The 20633-nt window shown below is 42.7% G+C and overlaps 3 protein-coding genes across 6 annotated transcripts in view; 2 read left to right on the top strand and 1 right to left on the bottom strand.

Moving 5' to 3' along the window:
- The window catches only part of LOC127933060 (uncharacterized), a 324880-nt gene that overhangs the window by 192645 nt on the left and 111602 nt on the right, over positions 1-20633 (top strand). The gene's annotated exons all lie outside the window — the stretch shown is intronic.
- LOC118390670 (thymosin beta-11-like) lies at positions 3757-6768 on the top strand. Of its 2 annotated transcripts, none has more exons than XM_035781391.2 (3): positions 3757-3875; positions 5692-5816; positions 6404-6768. In XM_035781391.2, exons 2-3 carry the CDS (start codon positions 5717-5719, stop codon positions 6439-6441), a joined length of 138 nt encoding a protein of 45 aa, XP_035637284.1. In that variant the 5' UTR covers positions 3757-3875; positions 5692-5716; the 3' UTR covers positions 6442-6768. The 2 variants fall into 2 exon arrangements, with proteins under 2 accessions (XP_035637284.1, XP_052385333.1); XM_052529373.1 differs by having other exon boundaries at positions 3768-3875; positions 5712-5816.
- On the bottom strand, positions 10061-16524 carry LOC118389763 (heterogeneous nuclear ribonucleoprotein A/B-like). 3 transcript variants are annotated; one of them, XM_035779599.2, is made up of 10 exons: positions 16502-16524; positions 16282-16387; positions 15601-15827; positions 15119-15287; positions 14849-15007; positions 14578-14733; positions 11881-11992; positions 11419-11619; positions 11242-11327; positions 10061-10701 (listed from the first exon to the last, which is right to left on the bottom strand). In XM_035779599.2, exons 3-9 carry the CDS (start codon positions 15816-15818, stop codon positions 11257-11259), a joined length of 1086 nt encoding a protein of 361 aa, XP_035635492.1. In that variant the 5' UTR covers positions 15819-15827; positions 16282-16387; positions 16502-16524; the 3' UTR covers positions 10061-10701; positions 11242-11256. The 3 variants fall into 3 exon arrangements, with proteins under 3 accessions (XP_035635492.1, XP_035635494.1, XP_035635493.1); XM_035779601.2 differs by lacking the exon at positions 11242-11327 and having other exon boundaries at positions 16502-16523; XM_035779600.2 differs by lacking the exon at positions 16282-16387 and having other exon boundaries at positions 16502-16520.

Here is a 20633-nt window from a genome sequence, read left to right as displayed (position 1 = left end):
AGAGTATGCAGATGAACGGATCAGTCTGAGGGGAAAGGTAGAGTATGCAATGGAGTGATTAGATGAAGGGATCAGTCTGAGGGGAGAGGTAGAGTATGCAGATGAACGGTTCAGTCTGAGGGGAAAGGTAGAGTATGCAATGGAGTGATTAGATGAAGGGATCAGTCTGACGGGAAAGGTAGAGTATGCAGATGAACGGTTCAGTCTGAGGGGAAAGGTTGAGTATGCAGATGAACGGTTCAGTCTGAGGGGAAAGGTAGAGTATGCAATGGAGTGATTAGATGAAGGGATCAGTCTGAGGGGAGAGGTAGAGTATGCAATGGAGTGATTAGATGAAGGGATCAGTCTGAGGGGAAAGGTAGAGTATGCAATGGAGTGATTAGATGAACGGATCAGTCTGAGGGAAAAGGTAGAGTATGCAATGGAGTGATTAGATGAAGGGATCAGTCCGAGGGGAAAGGTAGAGTATGCAGATGAAGGGATCAGTCCGAGGAAAGGTCAGTCTGCAGATGAAGGTAGAGTATGCAATGGAGTGATTAGATGAACGGTTCAGTCTGAGGGGAAGGTAGAGTATGCAATGGAGTGATTAGATGAAGGGATCAGTCCGAGGGGAAAGGTAGAGTATGCAATGGAGTGATTAGATGAAGGGATCAGTCTGAGGGGAAGGTAGAGTATGCAATGGAGTGATTAGATGAAGGGATCAGTCTGAGGGGAAAGGTAGAGTATGCAATGGAGTGATTAGATGAAGGGATCAGTCTGAGGGGAAAGGTAGAGTATGCAATGGAGTGATTAGATGAAGGGATCAGTCTGAGGGGAAAGGTAGAGTATGCAATGGAGTGATTAGATGAAGGGATCAGTCTGAGGGGAGAGGTAGAGTATGCAATGGAGTGATTAGATGAAGGGATCAGTCCGAGGGGAGAGGTAGAGTATGCAGATGAACGGTTCAGTCTGAGGGGAAAGGTAGAGTATGCAATGGAGTGATTAGATGAAGGGATCAGTCTGAGGGGAGAGGTAGAGTATGCAATGGAGTGATTAGATGAAGGGATCAGTCTGAGGGGAGAGGTAGAGTATGCAATGGAGTGATTAGATGAAGGGATCAGTCTGAGGGGAAAGGTAGAGTATGCAATGGAGTGATTAGATGAAGGGATCAGTCTGAGGGGAGAGGTAGAGTATGCAGATGAACGGTTCAGTCTGAGGGGAAAGGTAGAGTATGCAATGGAGTGATTAGATGAAGGGATCAGTCCGAGGGGAAAGGTAGAGTATGCAGATGAAGGGATCAGTCCGAGGGGAAAGGTAGAGTATGCAGATGAAGGGATCAGTCCGAGGGGAAAGGTAGAGTATGCAGATGAAGGGATCAGTCCGAGGGGAAAGGTAGAGTATGCAGATGAACGGTTCAGTCTGAGGGGAAAGGTAGAGTATGCAATGGAGTGATTAGATGAAGGGATCAGTCCGAGGGGAAAGGTAGAGTATGCAGATGAAGGGATCAGTCCGAGGGGAAAGGTAGAGTATGCAGATGAAGGGATCAGTCCGAGGGGAAAGGTAGAGTATGCAGATGAACGGTTCAGTCTGAGGGGAAAGGTAGAGTATGCAATGGAGTGATTAGATGAAGGGATCAGTCTGAGGGGAAAGGTAGAGTATGCAATGGAGTGATTAGATGAAGGGATCAGTCCGAGGGGAAAGGTAGAGTATGCAATGGAGTGATTAGATGAACGGATCAGTCTGAGGGGAAAGGTAGAGTATGCAATGGAGTGATTAGATGAAGGGATCAGTCTGAGGGGAGAGGTAGAGTATGCAATGGAGTGATTAGATGAATGGTTCAGTCCGAGGGGAAAGGTAGAGTATGCAGATGAAGGGATCAGTCCGAGGGGAAAGGTAGAGTATGCAGATGAAGGGATCAGTCCGAGGGGAAAGGTAGAGTATGCAGATGAAGGGATCAGTCCGAGGGGAAAGGTAGAGTATGCAGATGAAGGGATCAGTCCGAGGGGAAAGGTAGAGTATGCAGATGAACGGTTCAGTCTGAGGGGAGAGGTAGAGTATGCAATGGAGTGATTAGATGAAGGGATCAGTCCGAGGGGAGAGGTAGAGTATGCAATGGAGTGATTAGATGAAGGGATCAGTCCGAGGGGAGAGGTAGAGTATGCAATGGAGTGATTAGATGAAGGGATCAGTCCGAGGGGAAAGGTAGAGTATGCAGATGAAGGGATCAGTCTGAGGGGAAAGGTAGAGTATGCAGATGAACGGTTCAGTCTGAGGGGAGAGGTAGAGTATGCAATGGAGTGATTAGATGAAGGGATACATAATGGCAATGGTGGAGATGTCCTGGAGAGGCATAAACAGGTGGGGAGTGTCAGAGTGCCTCTGCAATTCAACAGGCATAACTAATTCATCTTTATCATTCTGGGCAGGCTACTCCCCCCCCGTCCCCCGTCCCCCTCCCTTCCTTCCCCCGCACCGTTTGAAGAAACCCTGTTGCTACTTCACATCGGCATGGACACATCTGCATAATCTCCCTACGGCTATTCAAAATCCTGATTTTCATCCATGACATAATTGCCTCTCTTAACCTCGTCATGATGCAGCTTAATATACAGTGGGGTCTGAAGTGATTGACACCCTTTATAAAGATGAGCAATAATGACTGTATGAAATACATACATTCAAATACTGAGCTATATTGTATGTTAAAAAAAAACATTGGGAAATGATATTATTTTATAATTAATACTTTTGCTTAGAGAATATGATTTTGTTTAACAAGTATTTTATTTTTATTTTTTTAAGATAGGGGTCAAAATTGACACCCTTTAAATATTCTTAGAAATAAAGTAGTTACATTTTAGTACTTGGTCCCATATTCCTAGCATGCAATGATTACATTAATCTTGTGACTCTACATACTTGTTGGATGCATTTGCAGTTAGTTTTGGTTGTGTTTGAGATGATTTATGAACCAATATAAATGAATGGTAAATAATGTATTGTGACATTTTGGAGTCACTTTTAATATAAATAAAAATATAATATATTTCTAAACACTTTTACATGAATGTGGATGCTACCATGATTACAGACAATCCTGAATGAATGGTGAATAATGATGAGGGGCTATAAAGATTCCACCCTCCAGACATGCTAACATCTCACCATTACCAATAACAGGGGACGTTAAGCATGTTTTGGAAGAATAACCTTTATCCCTCTGTAACTTTCCCACTCATCATTATTCACGGTTCATTCAGGATCATCTGAAATGACACCAGAAATGATTTAATAACCACTCGTTTTTACTGGCCACAAAATAATATCAAACAAAAAAAACAACTGCAAATGCACCCAACAAGTTTGTAGAGTCACAAGCTTGATGTAGTCATTGCGTGCTAAGAATATGGGACTAAATACTAAACTTTCAACGACTTTATTTATAAGAATCTTTCGAGGTGTCAATAATGTTGACCCCTACCTTTTTGAGAAAACCAATGATTACTCGTTTAAACAAAATCGATTTCTCTGAGCAATTATTACTATAAAATAATATAATTTCCCCAGTATTTGAATAATTTATTTTATAGTCATTATCTTTGTCACGGGTGTCAATAATTTCAGACCCCACTGTTTTTCCTATCAGTGTGGAATCAGCGGTGTTACTCTGGGAACTGGTGCTGCTGCACCTCCTACTACGTGGCATGAATATTTAATGTTGTGTCAGGATGTATGGAGGAGGATGAGATGGGCGGATCAATAGCCACCTCCCTTTCCTCCTGCCCACACCCTTCTGAAGCACACATGCAGTATCAGACGCAGCTCTGGACTCGCTAATAGAGAGACATAGACACTGGCAACGTGCAGCTTCTGGAACCAGCACACCCTGCTCTAAGGTAAGACACACTCTCCATTACATCTGTACATATATTAAATGTACATCATATTACATATGCTACATCTATTAGCTTATGTGGAAAGTTAGCCCACGAGCCTAATATCAGTGATATGATATGAGTGAATGCCGTCATTCACCCCCCAGCGGGGTGGTCTTCAGGGAAACCGACGCCGTTAACAGATTGGTTGAGCGCACAATCTGTGTCAGTATGCCATATTATCTATCACGGTCCATATGCCACCCATTTACTTGGACGATAGTCAGTTACTTGTAGTATCACAGCAGGCTGGCAATTAGACAGCCTTACCCAACAAGACTGAGGACATTTTAGGAGGGGATATTACTAATAGACTGGACTATAACGAGACACTTTCTCTCCCTGGGTGGTGATTGATTACCTCTAACATGATACCTCTAGGAGGAGAAAGGAAGGGCTGGATTCACAGCGAGGGGTAGAAGGGGAATATAGAGAGAATGAATTAGGTGTAGAAGGAGGGGATAGACTGAATGAAGGAGGTGTAGAAGGGGGATAGACAGAATGGAGGAGGTGTAGAAGGGGGATAGACAGAATGAAGGAGGTGTAGAAGGAGGGGATAGACGGAATGGAGGAGGTGTAGAAGGGGGATAGACAGAATGAAGGAGGTGTAGAAGGGGGATAGACAGAATGGAGGAGGTGTAGAAGGGGGATAGACGGAATGAAGGAGGTGTAGAAGGGGGATAGACAGAATGAAGGAGGTGTAGAAGGAGGGGATAGACGGAATGGAGGAGGTGTAGAAGGGGGATAGACAGAATGAAGGAGGTGTAGAAGGGGGATAGACAGAATGGAGGAGGTGTAGAAGGGGGATAGACAGAATGAAGGAGGGGTAGAAGGGGGATAGACGGAATGAAGGAGGGGTAGAAGGGGGATAGACGGAATGAAGGAGGTGTAGAAGGGGGATAGACAGAATGAAGGAGGTGTAGAAGGGGGATAGACGGAATGAAGGAGGGGTAAAAGGGGGATAGACGGAATGAAGGAGGGGTAAAAGGGGGATAGACAGAATGAAGGATGGTAGAAGGGGGATAGACAGAATGAAGGAGGTGTAGCAGGGGGGATAGACGGAATGGAGGATGGTAGAAGGGGGATAGACGGAATGGAGGATGGTAGAAGGGGGGATAGACGGAATGAAGGATGGTAGAAATGGGATAGACGGAATGAGGGATGGTAGAAGGGGGATAGACAGAATGAAGGAGGGGTAGAAGGGGGATAGACGGAATGAAGGAGGGGTAAAAGGGGGATAGACAGAATGAAGGATGGTAGAAGGGGGATAGACAGAATGAAGGAGGTGTAGCAGGGGGGATAGACGGAATGGAGGATGGTAGAAGGGGGATAGACGGAATGGAGGATGGTAGAAGGGGGGATAGACGGAATGAAGGATGGTAGAAATGGGATAGACGGAATGAGGGATGGTAGAAGGGGGATAGACAGAATGAAGGAGGGGTAGAAGGGGGATAGACGGAATGGATGATGGTAGAAGGGGGGATAGAGAGAGAAGGATGGTAAAGGGGAGAACAAAGACCAAGCCCAATAGTACATAGAGGATCTGAGGAGCAGACATGAGGGATCACTCAGCCAGACAGAGAGACCAACACCCATCCATGAACCTCTTAGAAGCAGCTGCCCTTCACAACCCACCTACATACACATAGAGACAGACAGACAGCGGTAGCAATCTTAAAACTCTGAGGACATGAGTCATGTTCCATTCTAAGGCGTGTCCATACTCATAGCCATTCTGATAGTAACATATTGATACTAACTACTGTCTCATTTACAGCTCTCTTTCTCCACGTACAGCCATCATGTCTGACAAACCCAACATGAGGGAAATCTCCAGCTTTGATAAGACTAAGCTGAAGAAGACGGAGACCAGAGTGAAGAACCCACTGCCAACCAAAGAAAGTGAGTGAATCTTGTTAATCTAGCTGTGTGATGAATGTACTTGAGCCAGGGCTCAGCCCTGAGGCGTGCCATTGGCTGCTAGACGGATCACTCTTCATACTGGCATCTCTCCCTAGCAAAATGACCAGGCAAAAAAAAAAGGGACATTATCTCCCATCCATGTAAGGGCAACTGTGTGTGTTCAGGGGGTATTCTATATAATAGGTTGATTCGACAACGGAAATTAAAAAATGTTACAGATTAAACAAAATCGTTAAGATTCCTTGTAAAAGACACCTTGTACTGTACCCTGTCCCAAACAGGGGGAGATGTTCTCCTAATTTACATACATTTTACATGGTGACACTGGTGATGAGTCAACATTTGTGCTTCAACTCAAGAGCTGCAATCTGTGAAAGTGACCTTCTGAGTCAGTGTGTCTCAGCCATCTCACTCAACCATTTTGCCTTTAAACGAGGAACGAGAGGTCATTGTATATCAGCCGTATGATTCAATAATGGAAACGGACTGTTTATTATTCATGAATATCAGAGATGGCTGTCTTCATTGCAAAGGGTTCAACATTTTGCTTTGTTTCTCTGTTGTAGCGATCGACGAAGAGAGGAAACGAGAACAATCGCATTGACCAGAGGAAGAGTTTCAGACAAGCTACTTTAATTTGATTATCAAGCCCGTCTGCCGGGAACCTCCACTATGACAAGACCTAGACTATCACACTGGTGCTCAACATGTCAAATTCTAGAGGGGTATTAGGATTGGCTCTGTTACAGTCAGAGGAGTTTTTCCAAACACTTATGGCTCAATTTGTTTTGTATGTCTTTCTGGCTACGTTTACACAGGCAGCCCAAATTAAAATCTTATTTTCACCAATCAGATCAGCTCTGAAAAAAATATCTGTGTTGCTGCCAGTGTAAACACCACCTTAGTCAGAGTAATAAAGATGACATTGAAAAAAAAATGTTTTGCTTTTCTTACATTGTCATGTTAACAGGATGCATCCTCAAATTAAAGTACACTACAGGCCTAAAGATCAAAACCAGTATATTCATCTCTTCAGAGGCCTAAAGATCAAAACCAGTATATTCATCTCTTCAGAGGCCTAAAGATCAAAACCAGTATATTCATCTCTTCTACAGGCCTAAAGATCAAAACCAGTATATTCATCTCTTCTACAGGCCTAAAGATCAAAACCAGTATATTCATCTCTTCTACAGGCCTAAAGATCAAAACCAGTATATTCATCTCTTCAGAGGCCTAAAGATCAAAACCAGTATATTCATCTCTTCTACAGGCCTAAAGATCAAAACCAGTATATTCATCTCTTCAGAGGCCTAAAGATCAAAACCAGTATATTCATCTCTTCGGAGGCCTAAAGATCAAAACCAGTATATTCATCTCTTCAGAGGCCTAAAGATCAAAACCAGTATATTCATCTCTTCAGAGGCCTAAAGATCAAAACCAGTATATTCATCTCTTCAGAGACCTAAAGATCAAAACCAGTATATTCATCTCTTCAGAGGCCTAAAGATCAAAACCAGTATATTCATCTCTTCTACGGGCCTAAAGATCAAAACCAGTATATTCATCTCTTCAGAGGCCTAAAGATCAAAACCAGTATATTCATCTTTTCAGAGGCCTAAAGATCAAAACCAGTATATTCATCTCTTCTACAGGCCTAAAGATCAAAACCAGTATATTCATCTCTTCTACAGGCCTAAAGATCAAAACCAGTATATTCATCTCTTCAGAGGCCTAAAGATCAAAAACAGTATATTCATCTCTTCTACAGGCCTAAAGATCAAAACCAGTATATTCATCTATTCAGAGGCCTAAAGATCAAAACCAGTATATTCATCTCTTCTACAGGCCTAAAGATCAAAACCAGTATATTCATCTCTTCAGAGGCCTAAAGATCAAAACCAGTATATTCATCTCTTCTACAGGCCTAAAGATCAAAACCAGTATATTCATCTCTTCTACAGGCCTAAAGATCAAAACCAGTATATTCATCTCTTCAGAGGCCTAAAGATCAAAACCAGTATATTCATCTCTTCTACAGGCCTAAAGATCAAAACCAGTATATTCATCTCTTCAGAGGCCTAAAGATCAAAACCAGTATATTAATCTCTTCTACAGGCCTAAAGATCAAAACCAGTATATTAATCTCTTCTACAGGCCTAAAGATCAAAACCAGTATATTCATCTCTTCTACAGGCCTAAAGATCAAAACCAGTATATTCATCTCTTCTACAGGCCTAAAGATCAAAACCAGTATATTCATCTCTTCTACGGGCCTAAAGATCAAAACCAGTATATTCATCTCTTCAGAGGCCTAAAGATCAAAACCAGTATATTCATCTCTTCAGAGGCCTAAAGATCAAAACCAGTATATTAATCTCTTCTACAGGCCTAAAGATCAAAACCAGTATATTCATCTCTTCTACAGGCCTAAAGATCAAAACCAGTATATTCATCTCTTCAGAGGCCTAAAGATCAAAACCAGTATATTCATCTCTTCTACAGGCCTAAAGATCAAAACCAGTATATTCATCTCTTCAGAGGCCTAAAGATCAAAACCAGTATATTCATCTCTTCTACAGGCCTAAAGATCAAAACCAGTATATTCATCTCTTCAGAGGCCTAAAGATCAAAACCAGTATATTCATCTCTTCAGAGGCAGTCTTCCACATTTCTCAGAACCTCAGAATAGCAGCTGTAGCTCAAGAAACCTTGATTAGTGGCTAACCTGGGTGCCAGTCAGTTTCTGCCAACTTGTTAGGCTTGATAATGGAGTAGGCAAAAGCACAAACAGATCTGGGACCAGGCTATTGGAGACATATCTGGGACCAGGCTATTGGAGACAGATCTGGGACCAGGCTATTGGAGACAGATCTGGGACCAGGCTATTGGAGACAGATCTGGGACCAGGCTATTGGAGACAGATCTGGGACCAGGCTATTGGAGACAGATCTGGGACCAGGCTATTGGAGACAGATCTGGGACCAGGCTATTGGAGACAGATCTGGGACCAGGCTATTGGAGACAGATCTGGGACCAGGCTATTGGAGACAGATCTGGGACCAGGCTGAAAGAACATGGGGTGCATTGGTTCGCTCTAACTGTCGCAGAACGGTTAGTACTGAATGACAAGTTGCCCCAAAACTTTTTTGGAAGAAACTTCAGGGTACGTTTGCTGGGTGTGGCTTGAAGCAATGAGTGACCTGTGACCTCTGGTATTTTGATTAGGATCCCCCATTAGCTGCAGCTACGCTTCCTGGGGTTCACGCAAAACATAATACAGATCATTAGACATTTAAAAAGGGCAGTGGCCATGCTAACCATGTTCCCCACCACCTTGTTCAACTGGTCATTCAGTACCGTACTGTTGCAGTTCAATTGAACATTCCAGAACATAAAAGTCCAGAATGCCACCACGTTCAATTACAATTGATCTGGTCTGTATAATATAAGGGAGACGCTTCACAGGCAATTTTGTCACCGGATTGTGTAGAACACAGTTGGTAGAGCATGGCGCTTGTAACGCCAGGGTAGTGGGTTCAATTCCCGGGACCACCCATACGTAGAATGTATGCACACATGACTGTAAGTCGCTTTGGATAAAAGCGTCTGCTAAATGGCATATATTATTATTATTATAACACAATACGCAACTATAGACCAATCAACTTCATTTCCCATTGTTCCCTTCTAGTCAGGGACAGATTTAGAACTGGTACACCAGTTGTGCAATTAAATCACGTAGAACAGAACACTAACAGGTGGGAATTTAGGATTAGAGGTTTAAGTCCCTTTGTAGAGCTGACAAGACACTCAACGAATTTTAACGCACTTCCTCCGTCTGCCATTGCAAAGCACTGTCCACGTCGCCTACATGTAAGTTGTGTGTTTGTTTCTGCTAGGCGTACAGCTTCATTTACATAGGCAGCCCAAATAAGATTTTAAATATTTGATTGGTTTTGACTGATAAGATCAGACCTTTCGACAATTGGGCAAAAATAACAAACTTGGGGCTGCCGGTGTAAGTAAAACCAGCCATAAAATGAAAGCATAATGTTAAAAAAAAAAAAATACTGAATCAAACTTCAATATGCCAAAAGGTGTCAGCAACCTCAGTTGGAAAAGCACAAATAGTTTACAAGAGGATTGTACATTTGCCATTTGATGACCTTAACACCAAGGACAGTATCCATAAGTTATGCATTAAAACAGAGATGGACACAAAGTATAAACAAAAATGTTTATTTCTAACAATTTGCCAAAGACACTGGTGGAATGTAATTCCAGGGGGCTGCAACCCCCCCTGCAATATTTTAAGCATAAAACCAGATGTGTAAATGCCACTTAACACAGGTCAAAATTAAAAATGAATCCAAAATATATTGGTTGCTTCCATTTACAAGCAGACATTCTCTAGAGACAAATCTTAAATGGGGGGGATCTGATAAATCCCTTTTACATGATCGCCAACCCTACACCGAATTCATTGTTGAAAGTTCTGTTGCCAACTTGCAGAGTCAGAAAAGAAAGTAATCTAGAAACCAGAAAAAAATTACTCAGAATTGCTTTATTTTAAAAGCTGACAGCTCTCGATGCTCATGTAAGTCCAGTCGCCATGTAAAATACCATACAATACATTAGATTCAAAGGTACCAAAAAGTACAGTAAAAATTACTTCCATCTCTGGAAATGTGGACGAAAAAAAACAAAAAAAAAAGATAAAATAAAAAACTGTGGAAAAGTGACATTTGCTTCCCCAGTTCCTCAGATGGTCTGTACAAGTGGAGTTCAAGTCTGTCATCACAAAGGAAAGAATGAAGTCCTGCACACTGCCGCACCCCAGTCTCAAATCTGGATTACTTGAGTCCTTTAAGAGAGGAGAAAAAGGGAATTGTTGCCACACCACTTATGACACGACCCCCACCACCCTGCATCAAAGAGCAAACAGCTAGAGCAACAAGCATGCAAGAAGGGGATGATTAGGAAGCCAGTGCTGCTGGTTAGATCGGTCATAGCATAGCATTAAGGGAAACGGCAGACATTTTGTTAAATTTGCTGTGCAGCTTTAAGCAGATAGTCTCCCATCTCCCGCTCTAGAACATGGTCCACCGCAACATCAACCCTTATTGATCCAGTAGTGTAGTTGTAGGGGTGCATCTTTGATGCAGACTATGCGGGCAAATTTGAGGGTTTGAGGTTGTGTCCTTTTAAACCAAGTTTCCTGTCCCCCAACAGAACGGTACTTTCTAAATCCAATTGATGAACAGTGGATAATTTCATTCTAATCCACAATAGCCTTCACCCCTGGGCCAGACTAAATCGTGGCAAGGAATTGTTGGCATCAATGCCACAAATCTAACAGCTATATATATAGGACCACAATGTTACAAGGCACTAAAATGCATACCTGCACTACATGAGATCAGTATGGCTTGTAGCTACCCTGGTGACCTCCACGTCTTGGAGTTTTCCCATAGCTTGTATTGCCCTGGTCTGCAGGAATAGAGAGAGAGGACTGAGTGCTTCTGTGCAAAGACAAGTCATATAAATCAGGAAGGCGCTTGCCAGAGGTCTGTATACTCACTGTAGTCGTAGCCCCCTCCATAGCCACCGCCGTAGTATCCAGCAGAGTAGTCATAGTTGCCGTAAGCGCCATAGTTTCCATAGGCCTGCTGCCCACCATAACCATAGCCCTGGTTGCCATAGCCCTGGTTGCTATAGCCCTGGTTGCCATAGCCCTGGTTCCAGTAGTTATTATAACCCTGGTTGCCATACTGGTTTTGGCCTGAAGGAAACAAAGAGGTGGTTCCAAGTCAGACAGACTAAAAATTGGTTTCACAAAAAAAAAAAAAAAAAATACAGATATTCATAGTCCAGAGATGCCAATTAGCAATCCAGTTTCTCTGAGCCGTCCCTGCCTAGAGTACCACACCCATCTCACAGCCTTAGACCAGAATGTCTTCCTGCAGGTAGAACCCATTGTACACAGACCTTCTCTATGCCCTGGTCACTCATAACAAGATGTCACTGTTGAGTTAATACTCACCACCACCACCACGGCCTCTGCCTCCCCGGCCTCCTCCATAGCTGGCGCCACCACGGCCTCCAAATTGCTGCTGCTGGTACACCTCTTTGGGCTGGGCGATTTTGATCTCACACTGGGATGACAAACGAGGATGTTTAATTATACAGGATGCTGTAAAGAGATCGCAGCATGGAGTACAAACATGCTAGGGCTAATTCAGACAAGTCACATCTTAAGTTTAAGCATTGACTTTAGCTTAGAGCTCACACTGGGCCCCCCCATCTCAGTCAGACACTGAATGTCAATACAATTCACAAAAAATAAAATGTTTTTTTAATTAGATCTGAACTCTAAAATGCAAATACGAAAAATGTGTTCAAATTGATGAAACGAAGCGGTCAAATAATTTAACACGATGAAAACAAGTCTGAAACTCTTCCATGCAACATGAAAATGTCAGTGAGATTAGGGCTGGGAGATATGGCCAAAATATTATCACAGTATTTAAAAAATTAAATGGTATTTTTTTTAGTTAGAATAATAAAAGCTCAACATTTGCTCTAGGAGTAGCGAGCGATCCCAGGGCGCTTTAGGAGTAGCGAGCGATCCCAGGGCGCTTTAGGAGTAGTGAGCGATCCCAGGGCGCTTTAGGAGTAGCGAGCGATCCCAGGGCGCTTTAGGAGTAGCGAGCGATCCCAGGGCGCTTTAGGAGTAGCGAGCGATCCCAGGGCGCTTTAGGAGAAGCGAGCGATCCCAGGGCGCTTTAGGAGAAGCGAGCGATCCCAGGGCGCTTTAGGAGTAGCGAGCGATCCCAGGGCGCTTTAGGAGAAGCGAGCGATCCCAGGGCGCTTTAGGAGTAGCGAGCGATCCCAGGGCGCTTTAGGAGTAGCGAGCGATCCCAGGGCGCTTTAGGAGAAGCGAGCGATCCCAGGGTGCTTTAGGAGTAGTGAGCATTCCTAGGGTGGCAACACATATTCTAAGTGGTTTCAATGAGTCTCCATTCTGATTGAACAGTATAAAACAATTCACCTTCAACCAAAACTAATTTCAGCACTTTAATAATTTCCTGCACCCAATTGCAGTGGTGGAAAAAGTAACCAATTGTCATACTTGAGTAAAAGTAAAGAATCGTTAATAGAAAATTACTCAAGCAAGTCACCCAGTAAAATAATTTGGTTTTAAATACACCTAGTATCAAAAGTAATTGATAAAATGTACTTAAGTTTCGAAGTACTAATATATATATATATATATATATGGAACTTGGGTCCCAATGAGGACCCAGACGAGAAGAGATCAACATCCGACGAGCTTCTCCTTCACATCTCTATGGATTAAAATGACTATTTTTTTTACAATATATATATATATATATTTAAATGTATGGCTAGCCAGGGGTACACTCCAACACTCAGACGTAATTTAAAAACAAAGCATGTGTGTTTAGTGAGTCGGACAGATCAGAGGCAGTAAGGATGACCAGGGATGTTCTGTTTAGTGAGTCCTCCAGATCAGAGGCAGTAGGGATGACCAGGGATGTTCTCTGTTTAGTGAGTCCTCCAGATCAGAGGCAGTAGGGATGACCAGGGATGTTCTGTTTAGTGAGTCCTCCAGATCAGAGGCAGTAGGGACGACCAGGGATATTCTGTTTAGTGAGTCGGCCAGATCAGAGGCAGTAGGGATGACCAGAGATGTTCTCTTGATAAGTGTGTGAATTGGACTATTTTCCTGTCCTGCTAAGCATTCAAAATGTAACGAGTACTTTTAGGTGTCAGGGAAAATGTATGGAGTAAAAATTACAGTATTTTCTTGAGGAATGTCGTGAAGTAAAAGTTGAGCATAACTGTTGCAACCGTGGAAATAGAACAACTATACTAATTCTGTTTCCTAGGAGACCCTGTAAGCGTCAGATACATTGCATGTTCTCTTAGCTACTTCACGTAGCTAACATTCTTGATTTAGAAGATACTGTTGCACAAACACACTGATTTAGGTCTACACCATCACTGGTATTATCAGGCTGTATTAGCTAGCTACGTTTGCTCTTACTCAGTACATTTATTAGCTAGCTAGCTATTAGCGGCTAACAAATAGCATCTCAAGATTTATGGCAACTTGCTAAGACAAACGAGCGGTTTGCTGATGTAAGACACAAACTAATAGTGTCATTATAGAACGCTAGTGGATTTAGATTAAGAAGCAAAGTGAAAACAGCATCATTGTTGTATGTGCTGCATTGATCATGCAGAGCGACTGAACGCAAGTGTCTCGTGGTTGAGGAGCAACTATGCGCTCTTTGAGTGACAGGGGGCGGGGCTAGGTCTGTAGAAAGCGGCATGGAGAGAGAGAGATGACTCAAATAGCCGAGTAAACTATGCAAGTGGATGTTACCCACGGCTTATCACATTTAACAAACATTCAAATACCGGTATAGAAGGTAAAGTAAAAACCCAAACTGGTCCATACATCAATACCGGTATATCATAAAATATGGTATACCGCCCAGCCTTAGTGAGGATGCATTATTGCAAGCCAGGGTGAGTGACCATGCCCCAAAGCAGTTCAGCAGGGAATGAAGACTATACACAAATAAAGTTGCAATTAGACACAAGTTAGCATTTCACACACAGATAGGATGCTTAGGCAAATTGATATAGGATGCACCCAGCATGCACATCTCCACCAACAGTAAGTAGAAAAATAAAGAAATATACATACAAGACCTTCCTTTCCATCTGTAACTTTAGTTCCACACACATTGTGGAACTTTTTCTCAAGGCATTTTTTAACAGTAGACTCTTCTTTGAACGTGATGAAGATAAAACCCCTCCTTTTTTTGAACTTGGGGTCCACTGGGAGTTCGATGGATTCAATCTAGAAGGTTTGAGAAAGAAACAAATTAATAACACATCAATAACATCCATAGCTACTGAAACACAGGAGGGTCATGCAGAGGTCATCATAGAATGATAGAAGGACAGTGACAAACCTCCCCAAACGTTCCAAAGTATTCTCTGATGGTCTCCTCCGTGGCTTCTGGATTTAGACCACCAACAAAGATCTTCTTGGCTGGTTCCTTCTTCATTGCCATAGCCTTCTTTGGGTCTATCTGTCGTCCATCTAGCCTGTGTTCTTTCTGCTCAAGAACCTTCAAGGTTGCCAAAAACAAAAAAAAACAAAAAATACAATTGTCTACAAAACCCAACTTCCACAAATGTAAGATATCAAAATCACGTCACCTTTCCCACAGAACACACACCTTGTCTACACTTGCTGCCGTTTGGAACAAGATGAACCCAAACCCGCGTGACCTTCCTGTGTTTGAGTCCATCTTGATGGTACAATCTGTCACCTCTCCAAATTTGGAGAAGTAGTCTTTCAGGTCTTTTTTGCTAGTGTCCCAGCTAAGTCCACCAACAAACATTTTGCTGCAGAGAAACACAGATCAGTAAAGGACCGAGGACAAAGCTCATGAACTGACAACTGAGCAGGCACTTAAATTTCATTAAAGTTCGGATGGGCACACATTGTGGCTTTACAAACGTGTACAGGCCAATAAAACTAGGAGTTCACACTTCGATTGTATCACCGCAACTCAAAAACACCGATTGCATAAGTGTAACAATGCTGGCCAGTTTGAAGCCCATCCCCCAAATGGGTTGGGCATGGCGCCAAGACTAAACAAAAGATAAAAACGTTTGCAGCTAACGTTATTATAATACGACCATACATAAAACTTACCCAGCGTCATCCTCGCCTTTGCTTGCATTAATCTGTCCCCCTTCTGCCGCTCCGTTCTGGGCGTCCACTTCCTCCACCGCAGCCTCTTCCTCACAACTCTGTTTGTCTTGTTCCTCCGTCTCGGCCTGTAATGTGGATTCTTCCGCTCCATTCAACTCGTCTGCTTCGTTTCCATTTTCGGACGTCTCCATTAATTGCTGTTCAGCGTCGTCAGACATCGTGATCACCTACCCATGGGGATAAAGGAAACGTTATAGCTGGCTGTTAGCTTAAGATGCATGACATTTGTTGTAGACATTCGTGCACATTCTGACGCAGGCCATAAAGCTAACCGGCTTCTCTGGCTAGTTAGCATGTAATGTTGCTAACACAAATCACTCTGAGCCAACGTTTCACTTCATACGCATTCATGCAAATTGTACAGAAACAATTCAAAAGCCAGCACCTAAAAAAAAAACATCTTAAAACAGATCTAGCTAACAATTAATCTAGCTAAACTTAGTTGGTTATTCTGTTAGTGTTCGCGGCCTGCCAGTGGTGCCTGACTTGACAAATCTAGTTAGCAATGGCTAACGTTAAGGTAACTAATACATTATTTAGCTAGCTTAATGGCACGAGATATAAATCGTTGAATCACATAACTCAATACGTGAGCGGTAAACAAATACAAATGGCGTTTACCGTTTAAAATTGAGCAAGGTGCCGGAGGGCTGCTTTTCAAGATGGATACTCTCCGACTCGGCGAGCTAACTCGTGGCAATCTTTATACTACCGGAAGAGAGCGCTCCTGTAAGAAGTAATTTAAGATTGGGTATCTAAACGTTGTCATCGTGATAAGTGTTTTCCTATTGGCTTCTTTGCAAAAAAAAAATTTTTTTTAAATAAAGTGACACCTACTTACCGCAAGTCACACGAGATGTTCCTCCTGGCAAGTTGAATCGAAATGTTTCTTCCGGGAAAAGTTCCCAAACCTTCAAGACCCACAACATTGACCTTTCCGACAGCCAATGGGCTCTCAGCAACGCTTCCACCGCTGCATCCGAAGGAGAAACTCACAATAGATTCATATAACACTTTGGGGGGGGCGATAAAACACAATATTCAAAACAAATATTCATTTTCAATGAAGGACCAACATTTGAATGAACTGATTTTTATTTTATTTTATTGAATTTACTCCGCGACATCCCGTTGGGATTGACCAATCGAAGTTGACTATAGTTTCCAGACCCTACTGGATTGACTGTTGATTTATATCGCTATTTAGCCTGCTTGAGGGCGAAGAAAAGCATGGTTTATCTCGGCCGGTAGTCTGCCTGCTGCATCCAAAACGGCGAAGTAGCTCGCCAGCTACCGGCTGCGTCGCGAGACTGCAGAAATTCAGCCAGCTCCGATTGACTGACAGATAGGGAGCTAAATACAATGAATGCTATACGTAAACTGACAAACTAGCCAACGAATTAGATTGGATTATAAATAGAATTGCAGGTTTTAGATACAAAAACTACAAGTTATGCTGGTGATGGACTGTCTCTTCCTCTCTCCCTTTCTACTTTGTCTGTATAGTTGCATTTTTGTCCTGCTAAAGTTACCATGTCCCCCAAGGCAAGGGGTCAGGGCCGGTCCTTGCCTTTCTGCCCCCCGAGGCGAGACCAAAAATATGCCGCACCTGCAAATGTAGAATAGTCCCATTAAAGCAAAATCACGTTGAAAAGACGTCTAAAATACGTATTTTCCAGATGTTGAAATTAGGTCCAATTTAGGTTCTGAATTAAAAGGTGAAAAGTCGTATTATTCCGGATGTTGAAAAGGCGTTTAAAGACATAGAAAAATACGTATTTTCCAGACTATGATATCAGGTACATTTTCAGTTCTGAATGAAAGTTGAAAATGTAATTTAAATATAATGTAATTTATAAACGTCTGTGTTTGTCTGGTCCAGACCGCACCAAATCTGAACAAAACATAGACGTTTATGATAGGTTTGGATTTGGTCGGACCAAAAATCAATGTCCGGGAATGTGAGGCTGCCTAATGAGACTACCTAATCCGGCCTAATGAAAATCTGCCTAATCCTGCCTAATGAGAGTCTGCCTAATCCTGCCTAATGAGACACCGCCTAATCCTGCCCAATGAGACACCGCCTAATCCTGCCTAATGAGAGGCTGCCTAATCCTGCCTAATGAGACACCGCATAATCCTGCCTAATGAGAGACTGCCTAATCCTGCCTAATGAGAGGCTGCCTAATCCTGCCTAATGAGAGACCGCCTAATCCTGCCTAATGAGAGGCTGCCTAATCCTGCCTAATGAGACACCACATAATCCTGCCTAATGAGAGACCGCCTAATCCTGCCTAATGAGAGACCGCCTAATCCTGCCTAATGAGAGACCGCCTAATCCTGCCTAATGAGAGACCGCCTAATCTTGCCTAATGAGACCGCCTAATCCTGCCTAATGAGCGGGCCCAGCTAATCCTGCCTAATGAGCGGGCCCAGCTAATCCTGCTTAATGAGCGGGCCCAGCTAATCCTGCTTAATGAGCGGGCCCAGCTAATCCTGTTTAATGAGCGGGCCCAGCTAATCCTGCCTAATGAGCAGGCCCAGCTAATCCTGCCTAATGAGCGGGCCCAGCTAATCCTGCCTAATGAGCGGGCCCAGCTAATCCTGCTTAATGAGCGGGCCCAGCTAATCCTGCTTAATGAGCGGGCCCAGCTAATCCTGCCTAATGAGCGGGCCCAGCTAATCCTGCCTAATGAGCAGGCCCAGCTAATCCTGCCTAATGAGCGGGCCCAGCTAATCCTGTTTAATGAGCGGGCCCAGCTAATCCTGTTTAATGAGCGGGCCGGCTGTACAAGGGGTTGATAACAATGATGTTTATCTATTTTGAATAAATCTGAATTGTTGATTATAAATTCATATGGCTTGAGTTGTCTCCGATTAATAAAAATTATGAAACTGAAAACAAGCTATTTTACTCGTTAACATATCTAATCCGCTGGCTAGCTTGCTAAATTTACATGGAGCGTGGTGGCATTTAGCTTGCTATCTGTCAGTAAATAATTGTACTATTGGCTGGTTGGATGTGGCACTGTGGCAGGCAGACTGCTACTCCTCGAACGCCGCGGTGAAAGCGTGGCTATCGAACGGCCAATGGCGTGAGGCGTGGGTCTTGATGGCTTGGGAGCTTCCCCGAAGGAATATTTTGGTTCGATGCGTTCCTGCTGGGATGAAATCAAATTGATTTTGCCACAACAGCTAATTTAAAACTGTAGACAGCAAAGTAACATTATCTAATACATTTTTTAAAGTTAATTTACTTGTATGAACTACTAGATCATTTTCTCCTCTATTTAGTAGCTTGTTTTACATTCATACTTTAGCCTATCCCTGTTGACGTACAATACACGTTTGAATTTGTTTATTTGTTAAATAAATGTTTTGAATTTATAATGTCAATGCTGTGTTGTAACCATCTGCCACTGAGCAAATTGTGATGTGGCACACAGTTGAAGTCGGAAGTACACACATACACTTAGGTTGGAATTATTAAAACTAATTTTACGACCACTTAACAAATTTCTTGTTCACAGACAGATTATTTCACTTATAATTCACTGTATCACAATTCCAGTGGGTCAGAAGTTTACATACACTAAATTGACTGTGCCTTTAAACAGATTGGAAAATTCCAAAAAATGACGCCATGGATTTAGAACCTTCTGATAGGCTAATTGACATCATATGAGTCAATTGAAGGTGTACCTGTGGATTATTTCAAGGCCTATCTTCAAACTCAGTGCCTCTTTGCTTGACGTCATGGGAAAATCAAAAGCAGCCAGCCAAGATCCAAGAAACATCATTGTAGACCTCCACAAGTCTGTTTCATCCTTGGGAGCAATTTCCAAACACCTGAAGGTACCACATTCATCTGTACAAACAACAGTACGCAAGTATAAACAACATGGGACCACGCAGCCATCATACTGCTCAGGAAGGAGACGGGTTCTGTCTCCTAGAGATTAACGTACTTTGGTGCAAAAAGTGCAACTCTATCTCAGAACAACAGCAATTAACCCTGTGAAGATGCTGGAGGAAACAGGTACAAAAGTATTTATATCCACAGTAAAACAAGTCCTATATCAACATAACCTGAAAGGCCGCTCAGCAACGAAGAAGCCACTGCTCCAAAACTGCCATAAAAACAGTCAGACTACAGTTTGCAACTGCACATGGGGACAAAGATTGTACTTTTTGGAGAAATGTCCTCTGGCCTGATGAAACAAAAATAGAACTGTTTGGCCATAATGACCATCGCTATGTTTGTAGTAAAAAGTGGGAGGCTTGAAAGCTGAAGACACCATCCCAACTGTGAAGCACGGGGTTGGCAGCATCATGTTGTGGGGGTGGTTTGCTGCAGGAGGGACTGGTGCACTTCACAAAATAGATGGCATCATGAGGACAGAAAATTATGTGGATATATTGAAGCAACATCTCAAGACATCAGTCAGGAAGTTAAATCTTGGTCACAAATGGCTCTTCCAAATGGACAATGACCCCATCATACTTCCAAAGTTGTGACAAAATAGCTTACCGACAACGAAGTCAAGGTATTGGAGTGGCCATCACAAAGCCCTGACCTCAATCCTATAGAAAATTTGTGGGCAGAACTGAAAAAGCGTGTGCAGGCAAGGAGGCCTACAAACCTGACTCAGTTACACCAGTTCTGTCAGGAGGAATGGGACAAAATTAACCCAACTTATTGTGGGAAGCTTGTGGAAGGCTACCTGAAACATTTGAACCAAGTTAAACAATTTAAAGGCAATGCTACCAAATACTAATTGAGTGTATGTAAACTTCTGACCCACTGGGAATGAATGAAAGAAAAGCTGAAATAAATAATTATCTCTACCATTATTTTTGACATTTCACATTCTTAAAATAAAGTGGTGATCCTAACTGACCTAAGACAGGGAATTTTTACTCGGATTAAATGTCAGGAATTGTGGAAAATCTGAGTTTAAATGTATATTTGG

This window comes from Oncorhynchus keta, chromosome 11 (genome assembly GCF_023373465.1).
Source record: "Oncorhynchus keta strain PuntledgeMale-10-30-2019 chromosome 11, Oket_V2, whole genome shotgun sequence".
NCBI classification, from domain to species: Eukaryota; Metazoa; Chordata; class Actinopteri; order Salmoniformes; family Salmonidae; genus Oncorhynchus; species Oncorhynchus keta.
This window is presented reverse-complemented; position numbering and strand designations above follow the sequence as displayed.